The sequence below is a fragment of the Drosophila arizonae genome, chromosome 3 (assembly GCF_054131065.1).
Source record: "Drosophila arizonae isolate 15081-1271.41 chromosome 3, UAZ_ARI_1.0, whole genome shotgun sequence".
Classification (NCBI taxonomy): Eukaryota; Metazoa; Arthropoda; class Insecta; order Diptera; family Drosophilidae; genus Drosophila; species Drosophila arizonae.
In genome coordinates this window covers 22,047,517-22,074,732 of record NC_142923.1, presented here as the reverse complement: position 1 = coordinate 22,074,732, position 27,216 = coordinate 22,047,517, and the positions used below count along the sequence as shown (strand labels likewise).

The 27,216-nt window shown below is 36.8% G+C and overlaps 2 protein-coding genes across 7 annotated transcripts in view; one reads left to right on the top strand and one right to left on the bottom strand.

Annotated features, from left to right (window-relative positions):
• Nucleotides 1–27,216, bottom strand: part of LOC108611535 (uncharacterized) — a 76,098-nt gene that overhangs the window by 33,498 nt on the left and 15,384 nt on the right. For 5 of the 6 annotated variants that reach the window (XM_089463337.1, XM_089463333.1, XM_089463331.1 and 2 more), the window contains exon 3: nucleotides 25,245–25,568. The exons of the other annotated variant lie outside the window; for it this stretch is intronic. In XM_089463337.1, the coding sequence (XP_089319463.1) occupies nucleotides 25,245–25,568 (324 nt within the window). The remainder of the gene's footprint in view (nucleotides 1–25,244; nucleotides 25,569–27,216) is intronic. 6 annotated transcript variants of the gene reach the window in all.
• LOC149269894 (uncharacterized) lies at nucleotides 17,565–24,291 on the top strand. The gene has a single exon (XM_089463330.1). The coding sequence runs from the start codon at nucleotides 18,507–18,509 to the stop codon at nucleotides 23,727–23,729; it is 5,223 nt and encodes a 1,740-aa protein (XP_089319456.1). The 5' UTR covers nucleotides 17,565–18,506; the 3' UTR covers nucleotides 23,730–24,291.

Genomic DNA, 27,216 nt, shown 5'->3' with positions numbered 1-27,216 from the left:
AATTCAATTGTTAAATGATTATAAATTGATAATATAAAACCAAGAGACGTAGCTGAAGCTTGAGTTGGGAATTTTAATTCAATAATATAACAAGACAGTTGCATGACTTTGGATTATTCGTAAAACATTTGATGTAATAATAATAATAACAATAGTAATTAAAATAGAATACAGTTACTCAACTCTAGTTGCTTGCCAAGTTCTTGAAGCGTATAACATAATCATAAATTCAAACTCATTCACAGAAAAGCTTTTTGTCTAATTAACATAGAAACCTTTTCGACAATGACCATCAAAGCCAGCTCTTAGCTCTAGACAAGGCCAGAAAATGAAAAAAAAGCAACAACAAACTTTTTAGTTGCCAGAAATTTCACTTGCGAAAGTTTTGAGCTACAATTAAAGTGGAGAAGTTAAGAGTAAAGAGCTGACCAGGTTTATTTTTCTTTTGTCTTATATATATAACTTATTTTTTTGGTGTATTTTTTTTTCTCTTGTGGGCTTGGGCTATGGCGTAATGCTGAAAAGCAGAGAAGCTCGAAAGGCACATTAACACGTTTCAAATGACTTTAAATACGTTGCCAAATGCTGGCAAGAAATATAAAACAGAAACTTGGGAAAGTTGGCATATCTGGAAATATGTCAGAGTGTCAACAGCGCACACAGACACAAATAATGAACGAAATAATCATAATCGTAATCATAATCATTATGATAATAATATGAAGAAGAAGTAGATGAAAGATGATGATGAAGAAGAAGAAGAAGAAGCTGCAGGCTGTGACCCTCATCGTTGTTGTTGTTGTTGTAATATTATCTGACTTTGTATCTGGCACTACTCGCCATGATTGCCCAAGCGAACAAATAAAGGGGTGAACAACTCGGTGTCTGTGAGTTTTTGGCCTTATGCAATTGTCATTATTGTCGGAGTGTTGTTGCTTTTGCTTTATGAGTATTAAACTTATATATATATATATATATACACTTTGCTATTGTCGCCCCGTCGAGTACAGCGTTTGAAGATGCTTTACTCAAGTGCTCTGTGTTTTGTTTACTGTTGTTCACAAATTTCACTGCTCCTCTTGAAATGAAGTTGTATTTATTTTTTTTGTCTACTGCTTCTTCTACTACTGCAATTTTGTTTTCAATTAAATGCGCCAAAAGCGTAAATTTAATTAATTTATTTGTTGCTGCAAAAGAAATGTGGTAGAAAATTTCAACTTGGCCACGTTTTAAGGCCAAATTTGTTGTTAGCCAGAGTCAAGTCTATTTTTGTTATTTTTTGAAGTATTTTCAAGTTTTGTTAGACATTGTTGGCGAATACTTGAGGGAAATGAAGCTGTTTGTGCAAGTTGTGGAATTTTTACAATTATTTTAGGTATTTTATTTTAAATAAAAAAAATTTATGTTTTTTTATAAAATATTTAATGAAAAATTGCATTAAATTTAGAGGTTTTTTGCAATTTATATGATTTCTAAATTATTTAATAAAACAGTTATAATATGACGAGGGAAATACAACTTAAGAAAGTGAAGTCTTTATTGTAATTTTTTTTCAATATTCAATTATTATAAGCTAAATATTTTATTTAAATTTATGAGATTATTTTTATGCAGATATTTATTACATAATATAACTTATGAAAATATTTTAAAATATTAAACATTTTACTACAACTTGCATAAATGTCAGATATGTCTGCTTTATCTCTGCTTATCTGCGCCAACATTCAAATGCATTTTGTACTCAAGTGAAATTGATACAAATTTGAGTTGCATGCAATGAGCATTTAGAAATGAATATCACAGCTTAGTAAGAAAAGTAAAGAAACCTCAGACAGACGTTACAATAGTCAGTTATACAATTAGCAAAACGCCCACAAGCGCTCATACAACTATGACTAATTGATGATGCTCAGCAGCTGTGCAAACAGTTAGAAAAAACCAGAAACTAAAAAAGAATTCCTCACACGAGCGAAAGTATTTTATATGCCATTAATTTCCATAAAGCGTTCGGCTTTAACAGCTCCGATTACTCATATGTGTCTGTGTCTGTGTCTGGACAGTGGGGTAGAGGGGCTAGGGGGCAAACTTAAAGCAGCGAGGGGCAAATAAAGTGAATCATCTATGAATCCAAACCGAATGAGAAGTGCACTGTAATGCCAACGCCCCGAAGCGCCAAATGACGCAAATTCATTCACCAAAAGTGTTTTGCTTCATAATAATATGTGAATATATACATATATATGAATGTATATATTTGTGTGTATATATATTTATGCACATATGTTAATTTGTAAATTCGCTTTTTTAATTTTTTGGCAAATGAATGCAATTATAAATACAGCACGCGGCCAGCGAAATGATACGTGATTTGTATGGAAATTTGTGAAAAATGCACCCGATGGCTGCCAGAGCGCGAAAATAGTGCATCTCATGGATGCAAATTGTAAATTGCAAATTGCGCTATCATGACATTGGTACAGTCTGTTTTTTTCTTTTGGTATTTAAACATAAAAAATTAAAATACCTGCGGTTTGTTTTTATGGTATTTTTATTTTTTCATATATAACATTGATTTTTTCTTTCTTTTTTTTTTTGGCTGCGGTCTTGCTTGGTAGACGAGTGCATAAATTTTGTGTTGTGTTTTATTGTTAATCCGGGCAATCGTAAAGTGGATAACTAGACGTAGCCAGACTATGGAGCATCTATTTTAAGCATATTCCGTTTTGAATCAGTTGGCATTGTTTGAGCGTGATTTTAACAGTTGTCGACCATAACAATCACATAACGCATCGCATCGCATTATATAACAGATTTATGACTGCGTTTTTATTGAATATGCATATTGATTGATGTTTGCAACTGGAGATTGTGGACTAGTATTATTTTGTTTATATATTATGTGATTTTCAAGCTGTGAAACATTTTAGAAATTGTTTTTTTCTGCTCCAAATTTTGAATAATGTATGAACCAGTTTTTGTGTAAGCAAACTCGTTCGGATTTACAAAAATTGTAAATATTTTTCATTATTCAACCCAATATTAAAAATTTTTTTTTTTTTTGTTTAAATTTAACTTTCGTAAACTTCTGAATGAACTGGACTTTTAAATGCTGCAAATAAAACTTGAAGAGTTAAATATTTGGGGAAAGAATGAAATTAACAAACTGGACTATTTCATGGATCTAGCTCATTATGCATTGTAGAATATATTTATCGCATATTCTGAATGAAAACTTGTTTTCTGAAAATAAATTTGGATATTATACTGGAACTGATCTGTGTTTTAAGAACTCTTTTTATTCAACCAACTGAGGAGGAAGTTGTAAACAGAGCTATTTCTTAAAACACATAGAAACTAGGAGCCGTTTATAAAACTATGAATTATATTTTAAATTTGATAGAATTAGACTAGAAAAATAGTATTATTTTAACTAAAAGAACTAGCTCATAATGCTATGAGAAATAATTTCAGCTCATTATTAAATTTGCTTGCTTCAACTAATACATCTTTTTCTTCTTCTTCTTCTTGCTTATGTACAACTGCTCTAATGCTCGCACTTGCGAATGTTTCAATTTGGAACTGGTTTCGAGAAGCAGTTCCACAATATATTAGCAGAAAACTATCCACACATCATGTTTGGTCTGCTGGTACCAAAAAAAAAAAAAAAAACTCTTCGCAGAGTAGTACTCGGTATATCCAATCCAATTAGTTGCTTTCACATTTCAACCGTTAACTGGCAAGCTGTCAGCACTTCTTGTGCCGCTTTTAGCTCCGCACTCAATTGTCATTTCAATGGGCCACTAAAAGTGTCATTCTTCATTTAAGAGCTAGATAATTTCTATGCTAGGCTAGGCACTTGCGAAATCATATTCAACATTGGGTAACAATTTCTGTCATATTTTTTTCGTATACCAAAAAAATTGTTGAAAAACTGACATTTGACATTTTAAGTAAAGTGCTTGAGGCTGCTGCGCGCGCTGCAATCGCTCAAAGGCGAAAACCATTTAAAAGTTTTGTCATTGAGTAGAAAATTGTGAGGAGAACAAAACGCAGCGTCAACTTGATGATGCTATGAAAGTGAAGACGACTTTGAGATTTTCCAGCTAATTTAGCAGTTGTGCGTAGCAATGGAAAGTTGAAAGTAATTGGAACGAGTTTGCTTGACGATGGCGATACGCTGTAAGTGCGTAAAGATGAAGTCTAACGACTTTCCAGTGAATGACTTTTTTTTTTTTTTGTAATATATCAAATATTGTAGAAATATGGAATTCAGATTTTACTGATCCGAAACAGATTCTCAGCTTGTGAGTATATGAGCATGCTCGACTTGAGATACGCTGTAAACAGCTCTGGGAAACATATAAAAGTGGATGAGCTTTTAAAACTCAGTGCTTTGGCTAATTTGTGTGCTTTGAGCATTGCGTATGATACGCTAGGAGATACTCTGTAAATTGCATTCCTACTTGAATAATATAAAATATATGCAATTTAAACAGGCAATGTGGATTCGATTCGATTCGAATGGGTATACCTGCTGGAATATACGATGTGAAGTGAGATAAATCAAGAAGTTTCTTCAATTTTAAGTCTTGTGTAGACATATCTCTCATTCAGGCATATTACATTTTCGTACATTGATTGTGCTTGATACTCCGTAATGCCATTGAGATATTCAACGTGTGTGAGTAGATAATAACTGTCCTCTGTCCGTTAAGCGAATTGCCTCGGCTACACAACACCCACAGTCAATGGTTAGCGGAGTATTTAAAAAGCTGGCATTGGTCACGCAGCGTAGCTGCCAATGCGTGAATGCGCCCCAGAGCAATTTAAGTCCATTGTTCTTTTTGGCCCATTAAAAGTGGCCTCAACTGCAGAGTCTGTCCAACAACAAGCCCCACTAATGAGCGCCATGGCATGCATAATGCATGACAGTCGGCCATCCGCCCACAGCCACCCACTCGACAGTAACATAATAGTGGCTGTCAAGTGCAGTGCATGAGTGTAAGAGATACTAAAAGATACTAAGATACTTCCTTGTCAGAGAGCTCTTTGGGCCACACTCGAGTGCGCACACTAAACTTAATGACAATATCAAATTACACACAGCAGAGCTAGAGAGAGAGAGAGAGAGAGAGAGAGAGAGAGCGCGAGAGAGAAAGGGGGAGAGAGAGAGATGTACAAACAGTCGGACATTCACGACAATTTGCATGACACACTTTGCTTGCCCGGCCGGCCACATCTGTCTGTCATGGTGGGAGTGAATGGGTGTGGCAGTGCCTTAAATCCTCGACTGTTGTCCACACGTTCGACTCACATTTAAAGTCGGTTTGCAGTTGGCAGTTTGTCAATGAGTCGTTAGCAATGCGGGCCAGTGTCCACAATTTAATGCAATTTTCACTGAACAATTTCTAAAAGCCACAGCGAGACTGAAAATGAAAGTAATTTTTGCACAAGCCACGCAGCGTCTTCTGCTTTTTGTAAACACACACACACACACATACAGCGAAAGATCGTGAGGCCATAAACAAAACTCAATGCAAGTTGCTGAGAGAAACATGTGAAAGTCGATGAACGCTCGACCTGGTGGTTTGATGCTTTGGCATTTACCTGACGGGGGCATCTATAATCGAAAGTGTGGAGTTGTGTCTAATGATATTCTCTAAATAAGGTACAAGTTGTTGAGTTGATTATTGGTCTTGAAGATTATATGCTTGGAGCGTGATGAGATAGGTTTAAAAAACAAAACGAAAAACATTTGTTTGCATATGGTAAAAAAATATTTTAACAAACTAAATTTAATTGAGAAGTTGCTCATATTAATGAGTAAATGCTTATTATATAAATTATTATATAATTATTAAAAGAAACATTTCTTGACAAATAAATCAAATGGTATATATAGCTGTCGTTGGTTGGCTTAGAATTTCGAACAGGTTGCTAAAAAACAAGTAAGAAAGCTCTAGTCGAGACTGCTCGACTACGAAATACGCCTTTTACAAATTTATTGGTGAGGGGGTGGATAAAGGGGTAAGGGTTGACTTTTAACCGAAACTCTATAAAGTATATATAAATCCACAAAAATGTAGTTAAGGCAGCTCCATGACAAAAACTGAATGCTAGGAGATTCGATGGAAGGTGCATTATTAAAACTTGTGGAAATATTTATCATAATTTGCTCGTTCGGAAAAAAGCATAGCCCCACGAATGTCTCAAAGCTTAAAACTTGAGTTAGTACAGTTGCATGACAAAAGCTGTATGCTACGAGATTCGATGTAAGGTACATAACGCCAAAGACTGAATAATATGAATTCACTGCTCATGAAATAGAAAATACATTCATGATTCACAGAAATATGAATGCACTTAGTTTAGATCTTATAGCGAATTCATGGCAGAAGTTAAATGCTCTGAGACTGCATGACAAAAGCTGAATGATATGACACTCGTTGGATGGTACATCTAGGAAACTTGTGGAAATATTGATCAGAAAAGGCATAGCCTTATGAATGAATTAAAAATTGTTCTCAACTCTTATAGTGAATGTGTTACAAAAACGTAAATATAATGAATTGAATTAGGCAGCTGCTTGACAAAAGCTGAATGCTACAAGGTACATCAATGCCAAAGACTGCATATTATGAAGTTTGTGTAAGCCCTGACATAAGTCACATAAAGGATTTTCAAATCTATAAGTCTATAAAAATCTATCAACCAATCAATCCATCAGTTTATCAACCAATCAATTTCAATAAGTAATACTCGATTTCGAGGATTCCTCAATAATTATTGATCGAATCCGATAACGATTTATTGATTTCGATAATTATTTATTGATATCGATAACTATTTATTTATTTCGATAACTAGTTATCTATTTCGATAACTATATATCGGTTTCGATAACGAATTATTGATTCGATAACTAATTCTCAATTTCGATAACTATCGATGTCGATAACTAATTATCTATTTCGATAACTAGCCATTGACATCTATGAAACATGTGGAAATTTGATCATATTTGCTTGAGCCTTAAGTTAAGGCAGCTGCCTGACAAAAGCTGGATGCTACGACACCCGATGGAGGGTGCATTAATAAAACTTGTGGAAATATTGATCATAATTAGCTTGTTCAGAAAAACCATAGCCCCATGAATGCCTCTGATACTGTGGGCCAACTTTTTAGTGGATGTGGCAAAAGCTAGAGTGAAGGCAGCTGCATGACAAAAGCTGAATGCTACGAGATTCGATGTAAGGTACATCAATAGCAAAGACTGAATACTATCTCGATAACTAGTTATCTACTTCGATAACTATCGATTTCGATAACTAATTACTAATTATCGATTTCGATAACTAGCCATTGACATCTATGAAGCATGTGGAATACTGATCATATTTGCTTGAGCCTTAAGTTAAGGCAGCTGCCTGACAAAAGCTGGATGCTACGACACCCGATGGAGGGTGCATTAATAAAACTTGTGGAAATATTGATCATAATTAGCTTGTTCAGAAAAACCATAGCCCCATGAATGCCTCTGATACTGTGTGCCAACTTTTTAGTGGATGTGGCAAAAGCTAGAGTGAAGGCAGCTGCATGACAAAAGCTGAATGCTACGAGACTCGATGTAAGGTACTTTAAAAGCAAAGCAGCAGCAAAGAGTACTATCTATTTCGATAACTATTTATCGATCTCGGCAACTAGTTATCTACTTTGATAACTATCGATCACGATAACTATTAATCAACATCAATGAAACATGTGGAAATATTGATCATATTTGCTTGAAGCTTGAGTTAGGCAGCTACATGACAAAAGCTGGATGCTACGACACCCGATGGAGGATGCATCAAAAAAACTTGTGGAAATGTTGATCTTAATTAGCTTGTTCAGAAAAACCATAGCCCCATGAATGCCTCTGATACTGTGGGCCAACTTTTTAGTGGATGTGGCAAAAACTAGAGTGAAGCCAGCTGCATGACAAAAGCTGAATGCTACGACACTCGATGTAAGGTACATTAATAGCAAAGATTGAATACTATCTATTTCGATAACTATCGATCATGATAACTATTTATCAACATCTACGAAGCATGTGGAAATATTGATCATAATTAGCTTGTTCAGAAAAAACATAGCCCCATGAATGCCTCTGATATGTGGGCCAACTTTTTTGGTGGATGTGGAGAAAGCTAGAGTGAAGGCAGCTGCCTGACAAAAGCTGAATGCTACGAGACTCGATGTCGATGTACTTAATGTATGTATGTAAGCATAGCAATGACTGAATACTATCTATTTCGATAACTATTTATCGATCACGATAACTATTAATCAACATCTATGAAACATGTGGAAATATTGATCATATTTGCTTGAAGCTTGAGTTAGGCAGATGCCTGACAAAAGCTGGATGCTACGACACCCGATGGAGGGTGAATTAATAAAACATTGGAAATATTGATCATCATTTTCTTGTCCAGAAAAAAACATAGCCCCATGAATGCCTCTGAAACTTTGGGCCAACTTTTAAGTGGATGTGGAAAAAACTAGAGTGAAGGCAGCTGCATGACAAAAGCTGAATGCTACGAGACTCGATGTAAGGCACTTTAATGGCAAAGCAACAGCAAAGAATACTATCTATTTCGATAACTATTTATCGATCTCGATAACTAGTTTCTACTTCGATAACTATCGATCACGTTAACTATTTGTCAACATCTATGAAACATGTGGAAATATTGATCATATTTGCTTGAAATTTGAGTTAAGGCAGCTGCCTGACAAAAGCTGGATGCTACAACACCCGATGGAAGGTGCATTAATAAAACATGTGGAAATATTGATCATAATTTTCTTGTCCAGAAAAAAACATAGCCCCATGAATGCCTCTGAAACTTTCGGCCAACTTTTAAGTGGATGTGACAAAAACTAGAGTGAAGGCAGCTGCATGACAAAAGCTGAATGCTACGAGATGTAAGCGAATAGCGAAAACTGAATACAATGAAGCTTGTGGAAAAATGTATTCTCATTGCTCACGAAATAGAAAACATAATTATATGATTCACAGAAATATAAAATGCTCTTAATTTAGGTCTTCTAGCAAATTTATGGCAGAAACTAAATATGATAAGACTGAATGACAGAGGCTGAATGATATGACACTCGACGGATGGTATATTTATTAAACTTTTAGATCGTGATTATAACATTGAAATGCATGCATCTGCCAAAGCACAAGTGTTTAGTATCTGAAATAAGCCTTTTACAAATTTAAGGTGAGGGTGTGTATTTAAGGGAGGAGGTGAATTATAATTTTAGCTAGGTCTTATATCTTCTGAGATCGACGCGTTCAAGCATATGGACAGGGCAGGGGTCTGTCACGCCTCTTTCTGTCTGTTACATACATTTCAACAAAACCATTATACCCTGTTGTATTTTTCATATTTTATAATATTTGTGTTCATTAATTTTTTGCTTTGCAGCTCTTTTATTTAAGTTCGCTATTCTTTTATCATTATCCATTGAACATTTTCTAAGTGTTATCTATACGATATATATAATATAACTTAATTGTTTTTAACCTTTCTCTTTTGCTACTGATTTTTTATAGATTTTTAACGACGTTTCTTAGGAAACACAAACACGTAACTTCTAATGTTAATAACACAGAAAGAAATTTTAAAAACCTTTTTTAGACAATTTGGAATACTTTAACATATTAAAATGTGCTTTTATTTTCGCAACACTTTTAAACTTGAAACTTTTTAACTTAACTTAACATAAAAGCTCCTTCATTTTAATCTGACATCATTAACCAAAACTAGTTTTTTATATCTCATTTAAAGACTTGTAAAGATTCCTTAAGCATAATCGCTTTCTTTACTGCATTAATTCATATACAATCTCAGTTTTTTCATTAGCTCTGCTACAATTATGATTTTATATAACATCGTGGAGTCAGGGTACGCTGTCTTTGATCTATTATTGTGTATATTGTTATTAGCTCTGCTCTCATTTCCCGCACTTGGTATTTATTCATGGTCTTCCTTTCTCTTTTGCTCCATGCTGGTTAATTGATTAACTCCCACACACGCATACACACACACACACAGATAACATGGTCTCATCACAATTGTTTGTATATATTCGCTGTTGCCTTCCCCATTCTGGCAAACTGTGTGAGTGCATCTCTTATATGGTGCCTTTGCATGCCTTGTTAATAACTTCCTGCATACTTGGGCTCAGCCCAACTAATTAATCAAATAATCAAAAAAACAACGGTAAGAGCCATTCACGCGATACCTTTTCGAGGCGACTCACTTGTGAACCCACCGATAGCGGCTAAAGTGCTTCCTTATTATTACTCATAGCGATTGATCGATCGATAAGGAGAACCATAAACAATTTCAAATTTGTCAGCTCCGAATAATATATAAATATAAATATAAATATAAAATATATATATAATGCAAACTTACGATCAACAAAAGTCAAGTCAAAAGCTTTATGCGCACTTACCTGGAAAGAGAAAACAAAATTAAATATGATTAAGTAAAACTGACAACTTAAGTTGTATTCAAATATTGGAATAGCCTGAAGTAATTTTTATAGGAAAACATATGAAATTAAATTGACTTCCCGATTGCCAGAACCAACACCCACCTCATAACGTAAGATATAGATACAGTATAAATTATATATATATGTCCAGTTGGACATTTAATTAAGTGTGAACAAAATGGCAAAATATATGAGGCGCCTATGAATGACACACACAGAATGGCACACAGACAGACACCCATATATGTATATAGTATATATGTATTACAAATAGAGGCCGGCGAACTTTGAAGGTCTTAATTGGGATGCAGCATTTCCGTCTGGGTTCATTTCATATGTAAGCTGTTATTAGCATTATCATAAAATTATCTGTCGATTACATATATGTACGTAAATATATATATATAGAAAACTGACGACTTTCATCTCTTCAGTTTGGGCTGTGATGTCCGTGTGATCTTTTCTCCACTGACAACTGCTGCTGGGGCCTGCAACACATTGACCCTGACTGAGTGTTGGGGTCGTCGCCAACTGAGCGAGCTAGCGAGCACAGAGCGTGGCATTGTCTGCGTTTCAGTGGCGTCTGTAAATTGTCAGCTAATTGCAGACGATATGAAGTTGTGGGCATTATATTGATGGTACGCTTGAAAGGCGGAAATTGATAGATGCCCAGAGACTCGCTCCATAGAGTCGAATATATATGAACATATGTATGTATATATATTTTCAGTTTTCAGCCCACGCCATGCTTACGAACAAAAAAATCTAGCACCATAAAATACCAAAGTAATACCTATTGACAGATCTACATTTAAATTGTCACCTAAACGAAAAACTTGAATTCCTTTTCGATTCATTTCGTGTGCCTGACCAAATTTGGATACTCGTTCTATATAAGGTTAAATATTTTTAGTGGCGTTGCGCGTGGCCAAAACTTGAGATCAACCGAAAATTTGCTTCATGTTTTGGTCATGTTGTTGGCTTTGAATTCGTTTCGTACGTTTTAAGATATTACGCTATGCTAGATCTTATCTGTCAGCAGCTGCCTTATCTTATCTGTGTTACTAGATTGCAACACAGTTTGCTTGAGTTTGGTGTAAAATGTGTGTTAATTACGTCAGCAAAAGAAATAATTTTCATTATGCAATTAAACGCTTTTGGGGCAGCTGTGGGCGGGTCAACCGGCAAACAATTAGCGTGTTTGCGGCAAGTGGGAGTTGAGGCCAGTTGCCAGTTGGCAGTTATGTAAACTCTTAAGTGATTAAGGTCAGACTGTTAATTAGAAGACCAATAAATGAAACTGGGTGAGCTTCGGTTAAGAGTTTAAGGTGTTATATGTACACACATGATATAGAGCGGCTACTTTGAAGTGCAATTGCCGTAGATTCTAACGAAGGGTGTGACTCTGCAGAGAACGTATAATGCATGAGGGAAATCTATTAAATGGACAAGAATGCTATATGATTAGAGAAGATTAAAATTATGATGGAGATACTCCATTGCTGAACTTCTAAATAGTTTTTGATGAGCAGCCTAAATGACGTGGTCCACGTAACTGAACCAAAATAAAAATTAAATAAAAAAAAAATAAATAAATAAAAAATAAAAAAAAAAAATTAAAAATAAGAGAAACTAATATTGAAAATAATTTATAAAAATAGAAAAATAACAAAATAAATAATGTACAAAAACATAAAAAACGATAAAATAAAAAAAATGAAACATATTACAAATTAATAATACAAAAAAAAGTAATTAGACGATATAGAATATAAATATAAATATCTACAAAAATAAATTAATTTAATAAATATTAAAAATTATACGCAACTATAAAACAAATCTTTCACAAAATTAAAAATAGAATTAAAAATTTGAAAAAAGTACTAAAAATGCCAAAATTAAATTATTATATGAAGAGAATAAAATATATAACATTAATTAGATTTACTTTAAGCTTCCATAATATATTTATAATCGATTAAATAAATTTGCATGGGTTGATATAAGTAAATATTTCAAAAATGAAAAAAATATATTTAATACGGATGGGATTGTTAGAAAATACGAAACACTGATTAGTAAGGGCACCAGAGATACTTCCGAAATAAGAATTTTCTCTGATAAGAAAAAATATATTGATATTTAACTATAATAAGGCATTCACCAATCAGAATTATTACTCGAAATTGAATTTAACAACTCTTGAATCTACGAATTTTACGCCACGTTAAAACTTTCCAACTGACGCTGACGATTTCAGATTCTTTTAGCTTGTATTTTTTCCAATATTAATTAAATACTGACAATATTGGCAACATGTGGCTGGCCACATTTCAATGCACGTTTGCCCAACGACAATCGACAATTGACAGACATTGAAATAAACGGAGTTAAGAGATTAAAAAAGTGAAAAAAAAAGAAAATACAAATAACGCAGAGAAAAGAATTAATATTTGGATGGTATACTGTGGACTTGATATTTGGCATTGCAACTGTTCCATGTGGAATGAAAGGCAAACAATCGGACAGAGACCTGCCACAAACAGAGCATGGCAAATGCCAAGCGAAAAACTGCAAACTGATGCCGAGCTGACATTTTCCTAAAGGGACAATTGCACATGGCATTGCAAAAAGTGGGAGAGAAAAGAGAGAAACAACTGCTAGTGGAAATGCAGAGGCTCGGCGGTGAGCCCATTGTTTGGCCTAGAGCAACAGCTGCCAGCCAGGCCAATGCCTGAATCCCTGGGCAGTCTTTGTCCTATAAACATTTTGGTACTGTTTAAATTTAACTTCCGCTCTGGTAATATTTTCCTTCACTTGATTTTAGTGCTGATTTATATTGTATGGCTCGGAATGGCACAGCCTGCGGCCATGTATTGAATATCAAATATGATTTTTTTTAAGACGCAACCAGCAACGCACACAAAACCGAAGAAAAATTGCCATGAATTGAATTTTACGTCGCAGCAGCAGCTTAGGCCCTGATTCTGATTCTGTTCCTGACTTTGACTGTTGATGGTGGCCTTGCTGTCTCTCTCTCTCTCTCTCTCTCTCTCTCTATCCCTACCTCTGTCTTACTCATGCTCTTTATCTTTTTCACTTTTTTACTGCACTTTACTTGGCGTAACAATAAATTGCCTTTTATATATACATAGATTCTGCGGCTGCATTATGTATGACTACCATGAGATAAACGAGTGTATATATATATATATATATATTTATATATATCTATACATACATATATATATTCTCTTTGTGGCTTTGCCATTTATGTTATTAATGCGGCGCATACCTTGCGGCTGCCTTTGTCTGGCCCAGGAACCTGTTTGCCCAGGAGGCATTGCTGCCTATTCTGCGTGTGTGTGTGTGTGTTTTTTTTTATATATCTGATGCCCTTTCAGTGGATAATATTATATAGCCAACTGATACGTGACGTAACGTAAAGGCTAGATATATATATTTGTAGCTTAATATAGAACATTCGATAGAGTATATCAAAATTGTGGTGACACTTCACTTATATTTCTCAATTTCTAGTAAAATATCATTACAATTTGTATATGTATGTATATATTATGCCTATAATACCTATAATATAGTGCAATCTACTTAAGAATTTAAAAATATTTTAGTAATTATATTTCTATTTATTCGATTTCTTTCAGGTAAATATTCCACATGTAGAACCTGTTACTAGACAGAAGACGGCTATGTAAGTTTTAACAATATAAAGTTTTAAATATATATATAAAAATGAAACTTTGATTTTTTTAAAATTCAATTTAATGAATGAATTATTAAATTAATTCTAGTCTGTGATTCTAGTCAACAGTTAAAAAAAAAATTATTAATTAATAACAATTTTAGCTGAAAAAAGATCTACAAAAATTCTGGCCTGGCAGCGTATCTAATATTCGTGAAGACAACTCATTTATATTTTTTAATTTTTTATATGCTTGAGAATCAAAGTTGATAGCCGAATATATATGTATAAAATATTTATTGTTGATTGATATCGCCTAGGCATTTTGATGTAAGCAAAGCGCGTGCAACGCAAAATTTCATTAAAATATTTTAGCAGCTGCTCATATAAATATTTAACAGATTTTATAATTAATAGCTTTATAAAGGCTTTTGATACATTGTAATGAAAAAATATATATAATTCAGTCTATTGGCTAAGGAGCAAGGCAGAGAGAGGGAGAGAGAGAGAGCAATCAATGAGGTCTATCTGCTGCCGTTAAATAGGTTTTGTCTAGGTCGACGGCTAGCGGCTTTTAGCTTTTAATTGATATTCTTTTGATGTGCCTTTTAGTGTTCTTCTTTGTCGCAGAAGGCTTAATATATTCTTTTGTTATTGATAAATGTGGGCAGCTACAATGCAGAGTCTAATCTGTGAGATGCTAAAGGAATGTTAATTGTTAACATTTTGTCAACCGAATGTAATTGATTGCCTTCAATTTGTCTTTTAACCGAAGGAAAATGCATTTAGATATAGCTTTTCCTATACGGATATACTATTGAATTAACTGTATATATTTAAATTCGATTGCCATTCGCTCGCATATCATTTGCTAACCATAAACTCATTAAAACAGTAGCCAATTGGCAACGACCGCTCTCTAGCCACTTTACACCGTGAAAAATCGAGTGCAATTTGCATTATTTTTGCTTGCATATCTGATTTCGTTTCGACTGTCCAATAAAGTGGAAAGTCTATGAGCGCAGAGGTTCCTCTACTACTACCTCACATTTTCAGGCTGAGCTCGTCAACATTATTTCAAAATGAAATTGAAAATTATAGTGTGCGATCAGTTGGTATTTTTTTTTTTTTCTTCTGTTGCTGATGCTCATTATGTGTGAAGCGGGCTAGGTAGGTACACGCATACATACAGACGTAGATAGGTGTAGCTTTATAGCTTACAACTGTAAACCGGTTCAGCGTTTGGCTGCGCATGCGCCGGAAAACCTGTCCGGCGATTCGCTCAGCCCGCAAGACAATACAGTGGTAGAGCACACACGGCGCACAACAACAGCCTCAATGGCGCATCAATTATGTTAATGAAGCTTTAAATGTGTCTTGATATTGAAAAACTTACTGCTACAGGTTTTTCACAAAAAAAAAGGATAAGAAGAAGAAGAGTATATACATAATGAAGAAAAACGTTGGCCGGCTGCAGCAAAGCCGGTTTTTCAAATGAGAAATGTCAATCGCAACATTATATAAAAATGAAAAAAAAAAGAGTCTAAAGAGCAATTTGCATTTGGCGACCTTTCACACACACACACACACACACACACCAAATATCACATTTGAATTGCTTCCACACCTTCGCACCGTGTCACATTCAGTTTTTATACCCTGAACCCATTGAAAATGGGAAATCAGGGTATAATGGTTTTGTGAAAAAGTATGTAACGGGCAGAAGGAGGCGTGGCAGACCCCACAAAGTATATATATTCTTGATCAGCGTGACGAGCTGAGTCGATATAGCCCTGTCCGTCTGTCCGTCCGTCCGTCCGTCCGTCCGTCCGTATGAGTGCGTCGATCTCAGAAGTTATAAGAGCTAGAGAGCTGAAATTTGGCATGCATACTCGTGTGTACCATACGCAGTACGAGTTTGCTTTATTTTTTCGATAAATCGTCCGATAACTTTTTTATCGAGAATAATCGAAAAATTGATTTTGTTTTTTTAGCCTAATTTGAACATTTTTAGACCTGGAGTCTTCAAATTTGTGTTGTATATAAAGTTAATTGATACAAAGATTTTGTAATTTACAGATTTTGGATACCACGCCCCCTTCTCCCCCAATTTGTAAAAAACGCATTTCAAGTACTAGAGACTTGTGCTTTGGAATGTACACACATTTTCACCATATGATTACACTCTGAAAGTTTTATGAAGATCGTACGTCTACAAAAGAAATTATTTGACAAATAAATTCTCATAATATTGCCCACACTGCAGCGCAGCCCAAGCGCAGTCGCTGCTTACTGCGCAGTTAGCAGAGCGCAGGCTTATGCGTGCGTGTGGATGCATGTGTATGTATGTGTGCATAAAAGAGGTGCAGAATAATTAGAATATCAGCTTAGAGGGTTCAGGGTATCTCCTAGTCGAGCAGTCTCGACTGGAGCCTTCTTACTTGTTTATTTTTCAGTTTTTCAGTTTTCATTTGTAACTTGGCTAACGAGCTTTTGTTTTGTATTTTAGCAACGGGAACGGCTCTGAGCTGCCTCTGACCCTGAGCTGATTCAGCCAATAGTTTATGGCCAACACGTAGCTGACTTACATGCACATGCATGTGCGCCATATTTCTTCTGGCTGGCATTTTAAGTCGGCCTAAATGAGCGTATTTGTAAGGATTTATCCCTAATCATGCCTGCTGCACACAGAATTTTTTTTTTCCCCTTTTTCAATGTCATGTAGAATGTTCACGCTACATACCTTTTATTGAGTATTTTATGATGCATTCGGCATATGGTAAAGGCATTTGCCTAGCTTGGCTTTCATTTTACTGTGAACCTCTTGAAAATGGGAATTCAGAGTATACGATTATTTTATTGAAGAGTATGTAACAAGCTAATTCTGGCTTTGCTGACTTCTGGAATTATATATATACATATATTTTGTCTAAGAATCAATCATTTCTGTCTGTGTATTTGGTTCTATATGTGAACTCGTTGTTCTAGTAATTTTATATTCACACGCGCACAGAAATTCTGTTGCATATCATCAAAAACTTTTTTTATTTCCATGAAATCCATTAAATACTTTATTAAGTCACTTGCATATACTTTGCACATTCTGAGAAACTGATTCACTAAATTTGGTATATAGATAAGTTGGACAGAAAAAGATAGAGATAGGCAAATTATAAGCATTCTGGAATAATTACCCCGCACAGTGGGCTAGGTATTCTTTAGTAAAGTACTGTAGAAATTCATTAATACATATGTTGGGCTCAGCAATCATCGCTTCATTATGATTAAGAGCGGCAGTTCATAAAATATGTTATCATTTAAGAGAATTTCTAACGGAGATCACGCTCTCCCTTTTGCGTTGTCTTTTTCACCCACGCACCGGCTCAGCTTAATCCGCCGGCTCGCGTACATTGTAGTTAGTATACAATTAACTCTTGTTTAGAGCAGATGCAGTGTTAGATTGACTATTACAAACATAGTAGCGGACAGCACGACAGCCTAGTCGCTTGCTCGCGTCTATCACATAAACTCTAATAATCGCTAATAAACTAATCCTTAAGTAAATTCAATCGTTTAATAATTTAAAGCTATTCGAAAAATCTCGATAGCTCAACATTTGGTGACCCCGACGTGATCTCTTTTCGTTTCTTTCTACATATTTGCATATATATATATTGACAGCATCACATACATACATACACCCGTGAACATAAGCAGTGTATATAGCGATTAGTTGCGTGCCGTTACTTTGCCAATTTGCTAGACACTCTTTCGTTCGGTCTGCAATACACTGGCGCCCGTAAAAGTAGTACACATGCGAAAACTTCTGCAAATGACAATCTAATAAAGAATCTGCTAATTTCTGAACTATGTCTATGGTTAGTGACTGCGTGTTCTATAGCTTCAATCTATAAGTGATTAAGTTTGCATAAGCACAGTGTAATTACATGCTTGCCGTTATTCTTCGTTGACATTGCACTCTTTCGCCACGGCTGCGATACGAGCGCGTCCATAATAATCGTACCGGTGTGCAACAATTCATACGTGTATATTATTTGAGTATCATAATATAATTCTTTGCCAGTTTATTAAAGTTGCAAGTACTCTGCTCGACAAATACGACTTATTCCAAGTTTGTGTCTGCGCTATAGCATATATACATTTACTTTACTCTTGCAATCGCGCTCGCACCAACGACTTTGAACTCTATCGTGTTACTCTTGCTGTACTCGTCATGGCGAATTTAGATGCTAGTGCAGTTGCTCCCGAAGATCGCGTGCGGTTTTATAAGCTCAAGGTACAGTCGGTGTTTGAACGCGTAAAAAAGCTACAATCCAAGGTCGATTCAGATGCTCTTGCCGATCACAGTGACAGCACTCTAAATGTTCTACTGGAGCATATCGACAAGCTAAGCCACTCTTTTAGCAAGGCCCATGAAAGTCTAGAGGAGCTCGACTTTACTGAGATGTCCAGCAATTTGCGCACTGACTTTGATGATTTAGTAATGGTCATGCAGTCAACAATAATGTCCGAAGTGCAAAGTCGTACTGCTCAAGTGCATCACAGTTCCACGTTTAGTCGTCCAAGTGACCCTCCTCGCGCATCCGCTCCCAGATTGCAGACTGCACCTGCGTTGCCGCCATTAAAGCTACCTACGTTCAGCGGTGGATATGCTAATTGGGCTGATTTCTACTCAATGTTTTCTACAATCATTGAAAGTCGGCCAGAAATCAGCAATATGGAAAGACTTCAGCACCTCCGGTCCTGCCTCGATGGCGCAGCGTTGGATACGGTTCGCTCTTTGGAAATTTCTAATGATAATTATACAATTGCCATAAATTTATTAAAGCAGAGATATGATAATCGACGTTTAATCTTCCAGGCCCACATCGTAAAGATCTTAGGTCTCAAAAGAGTAGAAAACGGATCCATAACCAAGCTGCGTGAGCTATCTGACAGCTTCAATGTCCATATGCGTGCGCTCAGTAGTCTGGGCACAACAGAGCAGATAGCCAGTGCCATGATTGCTCAGATACTGCTACAGAAGCTTGATGAGGCCTCACAAGCTAAATGGGAAGAGAAATTGGACAACTCAGAGATGGCTCTTCAGATACCCAGATATGAAGAAGTCTCCTCGTTTCTTGAGCTTCGTTGCCGTACTTTGGAATCGATGAAATTTGCTCTTACAAACTATTCGTCAAGTAAGCCGATGAATTCTTGCAGTAAGGTTGCTACCAGTAGATCAGCATTTCTCGTAACCGGCCACAGTACGCACAGTTGCAATTTTTGTAATGATCTTGAGCACACAATCTACAAATGCCCAAGATTCGCAAACTTGTCTCCTAGTCTTCGGCTGAATGAGGTCCGAAAGGCTGGCTTATGTTTGAATTGTCTCAAGGGAGGTCATCAGTCGCGACAATGTGGCTCGCGCAGTTGTCGGGTCTGTGGAGTCAAGCATCATATGCTTCTTCACCTCGGCCACTCCAGCACATCGCAGGCAGCAATTCCGCCCCATCAACAATCTTCAACATCAAGAGTACAGACCATCCCTCAGCCCTCAGTACCAGCCACTACTCTCTTATCCCAGGATCGGCACAGCGATGTTGTGCTCCTGGCTACCGCAGTGGTTCTGGCAAGGAATCGGTTTGGCGAGCTTGTTCCTTGTCGTGCACTTTTAGATTCAGGCTCTCAACTACATCTCATTACAGCCAGATTTGCGAATCTCCTGCAACTTAAGAGAACAAAATCTGTTGCATCTGTATGCGGCGTAGGCGACTCCAATGTTGCCATGGATGGCAGCAGCATTTGCCTCACTCTTCAAGCTCATGCATCTGAATATACAACTAGCATAACGGCTATGGTAGCTACAAATATAACTGGCAGGCAGCCCAGTTCTAATGTGAATACGAGCAATTGGAGCATACCGCAAAATATAGTGCTGGCAGATCCAGCTTTCCATAGGCCGCAACGAGTAGATCTGCTTATCGGAGCTAGCCTGTTTTATGATTTGCTCTGTGTGGGACAAATCAAGTTGATGCCTGGACTTCCATTGTTACAGAAGACTCGTCTTGGTTGGGTTGTATCAGGTGGCGAGGCTCGCAACCACAACTCCGTGCTAATAGCTTCAAAGACGCCTTTGGATCCGATTACAGACTCCTGTGCTGATATCAAGTTGGACACTCTAGTTCGTCGCTTTTGGGAAGTTGAGCGCTGCAGCGATTCCATTGTAAAGTTCAGCAAGGAAGACTCAGACTGCGAAGCGCATTTTGCGAGGCATTACAATCGATTGGCTAGTGGCCAATATACAGTACGCCTGCCTGTTAAGCTTAGTTGCGAGCTTCTTGGAGATTCTTATGAGCAAGCGCGACATCGGTTTCTCAATTTGGAGAAGAAATTGAGTCGTTTGCCGCATATAAAGTCTCAATACTCAGCATTTCTGAAAGAGTATCTTGAACTTGGTCATATGTCACGCGTTCCTCTTAATTCATTGCATCTATGCAGATATTTTCTTCCTCATCACTGCGTTCTGAAGGATGATAGCACAACTACCAAGCTTCGCGTCGTCTTTGATGGATCTGCATCTACAACAACTGGGCATTCGTTGAATGACATTCTAATGTCAGGTCCCGTCATTCAGCCAAAATTAGTCGACATATTATTGCGCTTCCGATCTTATCCAGTTGCACTCACCGGCGATATTTGCAAAATGTATCGTTGCGTGAAAGTACCTGAGCCGGACAGCTATCTACAATGCATTTTATGGAGGAATTCGCCAGATGATGAGTTGGAAGTTTTCAGGCTTGATACGGTAACATATGGAACAAACCCAGCGTCATTTTTGTCTGTGCGCGCCATGCATCAGCTTGCCGTAGATGAAAGGAACGCATTCCCAGTCGGGTCCGACGTACTGCTTCGCGATTTCTATGTTGATGGTTTGATTAGTGGAGGAAATTCAGTCGAAGAAGCAAGACTTGTTATGCAAGAGACAGCTGGAATCTTGGCATGTGGGAAGTTTAAATTGAGGAAGTGGTGTTCAAGCCATCCCATGGTACTGGACGGCGTAACAGACTGCGACAAGGAATCGCTCATTAGGTTCAATGATGGCAGCGACATTACAAAGACACTTGGCCTTGCATGGGATCCGGCATCTGATCAACTTCTTTTCTCATATCTAGCCCTGAATTCAGCCTCTAAGCCCACCAGGCGCTCTGTTCTCTCTTCTATTGCTAGGTTTTATGATCCCCTCGGCCTGGTCGGCCCAGTAATAACGAAAGCTAAAATCTTCTTGCAACAACTCTGGAGGCATAAACTTGATTGGGATGAGAGTCTCCCGTCTGCATGTCACACTGCATGGCTAGACATTTGCAGCAACTTTGGCAATGGTCTTAGTAGTGCATTTCCCAGGCTATCATTAATACCAGGATCGAAGGTTGAGGTCCATGGATTCTGCGATGCCAGCATCGAGGCATACGGAGCTTGCATTTATATTGTATCCAGAGGTCAGCATACCATCAGCAGGTTGCTTTGCTCTAAGTCTCGAGTTGCGCCTCTAAAAACGCTCACGGTTCCCAAGCTGGAACTATGCGGGGCAGAGTTGCTTGCGCGTCTAATGAATGAAGTGGCTCGCTTAGGCATTTTCGCAGGCGAGTTTCATTGTTGGTCTGACTCTACTGTTGCGCTTTCTTGGATCAATGACGAGCCCGGACGATTTAACGTTTTTGTTTCAAATCGCATCGCCACGATACAAGATCTCACATCAGCAATGGAATGGCACTATATACCTACAACACTGAATCCCGCGGATATATTATCTCGGGGTGCATTGCCCTCGGATTTAAATGCATCATTACATTGGTTCAACGGTCCAGGTTTCCTCTGTAAGCCCAGATCTCAGTGGCCAGTCTCAGCACTTCCAGAAAGAACTTCAATTGAGCGTCGAAGAACTGTGCTTCTTGTAAAGGACGCAGTCCATGATGTCTCTATGGACTGCAAGTTTGTGAATTCTTTCGGCCGCTTGCAGCGTACGTTTGCATACGTATCAAAGTTTATTAAAAAAAGTCATGGTCCAGGAATAACCCTAGCAGACATCCGGAACGGCACTCATATACTGTTAAGAATGATTCAACGAACACATCTCTCAGACGACATAAATGCTCTTCGAAATAAAGGAATGGTTCCGTCATCCAGCAGTCTAGCCTCGCTGTCACCGTTCCTTGATGAGATTGGGCTGCTACGTGTCGATGGCCGTCTCAAAAACTCAACTTTAAATTTCGATAGTCGCCATCCAATTATTTTGCCCAAAGTTCATCCAGTAACTAGAGCCATCATAATGCATTTCCATCAGCGAAACTTGCACGCTGGTCCCCGAGCAGTGCTAGCGTTGGTTCGTTCCCAATATTGGCCAATTGGAGGTAGAAAAACTGTAGCCAGTGTAATTCAGAGATGCGTAATTTGCTTTCGTGCAAGGCCTCGACTCGTTGAACACATAATGGCAGATCTACCCAAGGATCGAGTCAACGGCTATCGCGTCTTTGGAGTGACTGGAGTCGACTTTTGCGGACCCTTCTTTTACAAGCCTGAGTCACGAAACAAGGCGCCTGTGAAATGCTACGTTTGTGTGTTTATTTGTTTTGCTACGAAGGCTATTTGGTTGGAGTTAGTCAAGGATTTAACTACTGCGGCATTTTTGCATGCACTTCAACGTTTCATATGCACCAGAGGAAAGCCAAGTCAAATCTGGTCGGATAACGCCACAAACTTTCTTGGTGCCCGCAACCAGCTTCAGGAGTTGAAGCGTCTATTTCTGTCAGACACCCACCAGAAGGCTGTGAAGGATTTCTGTTTGGCAGACTCAATCGAATGGCATTTCATCCCTCCACGATCGCCTCACTTTGGTGGCTTGTGGGAGGCGGCAGTGAAGACAGCGAAGCATCATTTTTACCGATGTGTTGGGTCCTCCGTCCTAACTTACGATGAGCTTCGCACACTGGTTTGCAACATCGCTGCTGTCGTTAATTCACGCCCTTTAGTTTCGATTTCAGAGCACCCATCAGACATAGACGTGTTGACTCCTGCGCATTTCCTCAACGGTGGCCCTCCTTCGTCCTTCAGTGAGCCAAACCTGACAGGGCTCAATTTTAATCGTTTGGATGCTTGGCAGCGCGTAAGCTATCTTCAGCAGGTGTTCTGGACTCGTTGGCGGGACGAATATCTCAACTTGTTACAACAGCGAGCGAAATGGAGAACCTCCAAACCTGGCTTGGCTGTTGGCAACATAGTTCTTGTGAAGGATGAGAATCTACCTTCACTTAAGTGGCCACTAGCCAGAATAATCGAACTTATCCCTGGAAGTGATGGCGTTGCACGGGTAGCCCTACTAAAAACTGAAGCTGGCGAGATTAGAAGAGCTACAAATAAGCTGTGCTTGCTGCCCCTTAAGGATTCTGTTGAAGACTAAGTCTTCAACGGGGGGAGGATGTTGGGCTCAGCAATCATCGCTTCATTATGATTAAGAGCGGCAGTTCATAAAATATGTTATCATTTAAGAGAATTTCTAACGGAGATCACGCTCTCCCTTTTGCGTTGTCTTTTTCACCCACGCACCGGCTCAGCTTAATCCGCCGGCTCGCGTACATTGTAGTTAGTATACAATTAACTCTTGTTTAGAGCAGATGCAGTGTTAGATTGACTATTACAAACATAGTAGCGGACAGCACGACAGCCTAGTCGCTTGCTCGCGTCTATCACATAAACTCTAATAATCGCTAATAAACTAATCCTTAAGTAAATTCAATCGTTTAATAATTTAAAGCTATTCGAAAAATCTCGATAGCTCAACAACATATATATCTTATATTTTATTATATTCCCGACTATATCACTTTTCTTATATTTTAGTCAAGCACTCTCGACATTTATTTATATTTTGAACTATATCACTATTGCACTTTAATCATTAAGGATTTCAAATTCCGAAAGTCTAACCAAGCTCTCACTAAAATGTTCATAAGCAATTGTTTAAAATTTTAATTATATTGTCTTAAGAATAACTATCAAAATTCACTTGCATTATTTTCAAGTCAATGATTGAGGATTTTAAATCGGAAAGCCTTACCAAATTCCCATTAAAAATTTAATAAACAAATATTTAAATTTTAATTATAATTAAAACTATACAATAACTAATAATATTGCCAAAATGTCTTGAGAATAGTTATTAAAAGTCACTTGCATTGCCTTTACGCTTTGGTATTTCAAGTATTTATTTATCTAACACAAAGCTCAACATGCCTCGTTAACATAAGTTGCTTTTGGGGGCACAGACTCAACCGCGAGTTTGCCTTGGTCGAGTCAATTGCAAACTGGGGGCTGGCATTTGGTTGCAATGAGGTTTATGTTTACGATTATGATTATTAAAAGCATTTTTCTTATGCATTGCATTTAATGCAACGCTGAGCTTTGGCAGCGCTTGACTGTGCTGAGATTGTGATGCAAATAGTTGGTTATAAAAATGGGGTTGGTGGAATGCATGGGGGAAAAATAGTTGCAGGGTTGTTGAAGGGTGGCTTAAACTATGGCAAGGGCAAAGTTGCGTGATATTTTCAATAATAAAGCCAGGCAAAAAAATAAATAAAACTATGTAAACCATGACGCTATGGAAAAAACCCAAAAGAACGAAGTTCATACCGAAAACCATAAGAGAAACTATACATAAAGTATTTTTTTAAATATTGAAAAAAAAAATCCGGAAAAAAGCTTTAAATATATTTTTGAAATATATATAAAAATATTCGAACAAAATAGTTTCGACTACAAAATATATAAATGAATATTTGGTAAAAATAATTCCCATAGCAACCTTAAAGATAACCGAAACCAATATCTATCACATACGTATATAGTATAGCCATAACCATGCCAAAGAAAACTATGTAGTTAACTATAGATCTTTTTGCATATGTATATAGCGTACCATATCGGGCCTGAAGTACACCTGTTGCGTATACATGGAACTTTTCAGTGAGGACGTCTTATCCGGGAATAATATGCATTTCCCTGGCATAGTTCCTCTGCCTGTGCCTGTGTCACCATTAATTGTTGTGGTTGCTGTTCCTATTTGTGTTGGTTTTGTTGTTGTTGTTGTTGTGGCTGTTGTAATGTTGTTTGCTGTCAGGTGATGATGGCCAACGCCCACATCTGTTTTCTGTGCTGTCAAACTGCTCGTCGAGTTGACTTTGGAGGCGTGCGATAGGCGTTTCATATGCGTCCACATCTGATGCCATGGCGCCGCATCTTTCTATAGTTTTTATTTTGTTTATTTGTGGGGTGTTTGTTGGCCACACACAAGACGTAGAGTGGGTTTGTTCGTATATGTATAGTTTAGTGTAATGAGTCGGTTGAATTGAGAGTGTACGAAAAAATAGAAATAAATACAATTTTATTTTAATTGAATGCGGCCAATTATTGAGTTTTCAAAACAATAATGTTTTAGGGTATTTTTATTTAAAATTTTTAATTAAAATTAAAATAAGATTTTTCTGATTATGTAATAGTTTTACGAGTTGTTTGATGTAATATATCCCATAAGTAGTTTTCAAATTGGTTGTAAATTTGAAAAGAATATATTCTGTGTAGCTTAAAATAAATTTGGCGTATTTAAACTTACATATTTTATATATTTAATAAAAATCTGTTGATTTCCTGTTCACTCATGATCTTTGAACTGTTGAAATATATACTATAGTATATTACTATATACTATAAATAATTTTTGTTAGCTGTATACTTATATATGTTTTTTTCTTTTTAGTTGTCAGGCTAGTGAACCCCGAGCACGATTCAACCGCTCGCACTTAGCACATGGCACGCACTTAACACCCTAACACATAGAAGCTTTAAGCACACACACACACCCCCAATGTACAGCCCCCATTTCTTAGATATTATGATGTCATGCAGTCGGCTGTTAACAATTCACTATCCACCCAACCAAAGCCAACAGCGTGAGCAATTTAAATTTCATACGCGTATAGTACAATTTGTATACTCGCTCACGCAGTTGAAAGAGAGAGTATATTGGCTTCATACAATGTTCGCCTTGCTGAAGGTCTTCCATATAAAGATATGGTGGATATATATAGTTTATTTTCTATTTTTAAGGTATAAATATTCCTTTTTTTTTAAGGTGAGTGAGTATTATCCAGTCGGTATGACCCGACTGCAACATTTTGCTTGTTTTACTTAGTACGTACGCGTACGGGGGCAGCATGATGTCAGCTTTATAGTCCGGCTATTATGGAGGTTTGTTTTTAGTATTATTATTTTTATTTCTTTTTTTTTTCGTTTCGGTTTGAGATAACGATAGACGCCGGCCCCTTGATAAGGCAAATATTTTTGTGTAATTTCTCGAGCAATTCGCTTGACTAACTTGATTTACTGGAATATTTATGACAATTTGTTGAGGTAGTCATTCTATTTTTGTAATTAATTAATATTAAAAACGGAATCTCTTAAAGAATGAGGTAAACGATGGTGAATCATTGTGGTATGAATAACAAGATGAGGTAGCTAGCTTGGGAATATGAAGAGTTGAAATTAATTTGTTTGTGTATTTGATTGCAAGTGTTCATTAATATCAATTCGCGAGAGTGATTTTTAAATATTTAGCTTCTAAATAGTATACAATAATTTAATGTTGATTAACAAATTGTTGGACTCCCATTTTGGTGAATAATATTTATTTTTCACATTCTAAAAATTAATATTTGATATAATTTCTTTGAAAAGTTTATCTATTTGATTTTTCTTTTCTAGTAAATTATAATTTTAACGGATTTATTTAGTTTGAATGTTTTTCTATCTTATCTTCTAATATATTTTTTAATATAAAAAACTTTGTAATTTTTCAAAGTATATTTTTTTTATAAAATATATATTTACTTAAC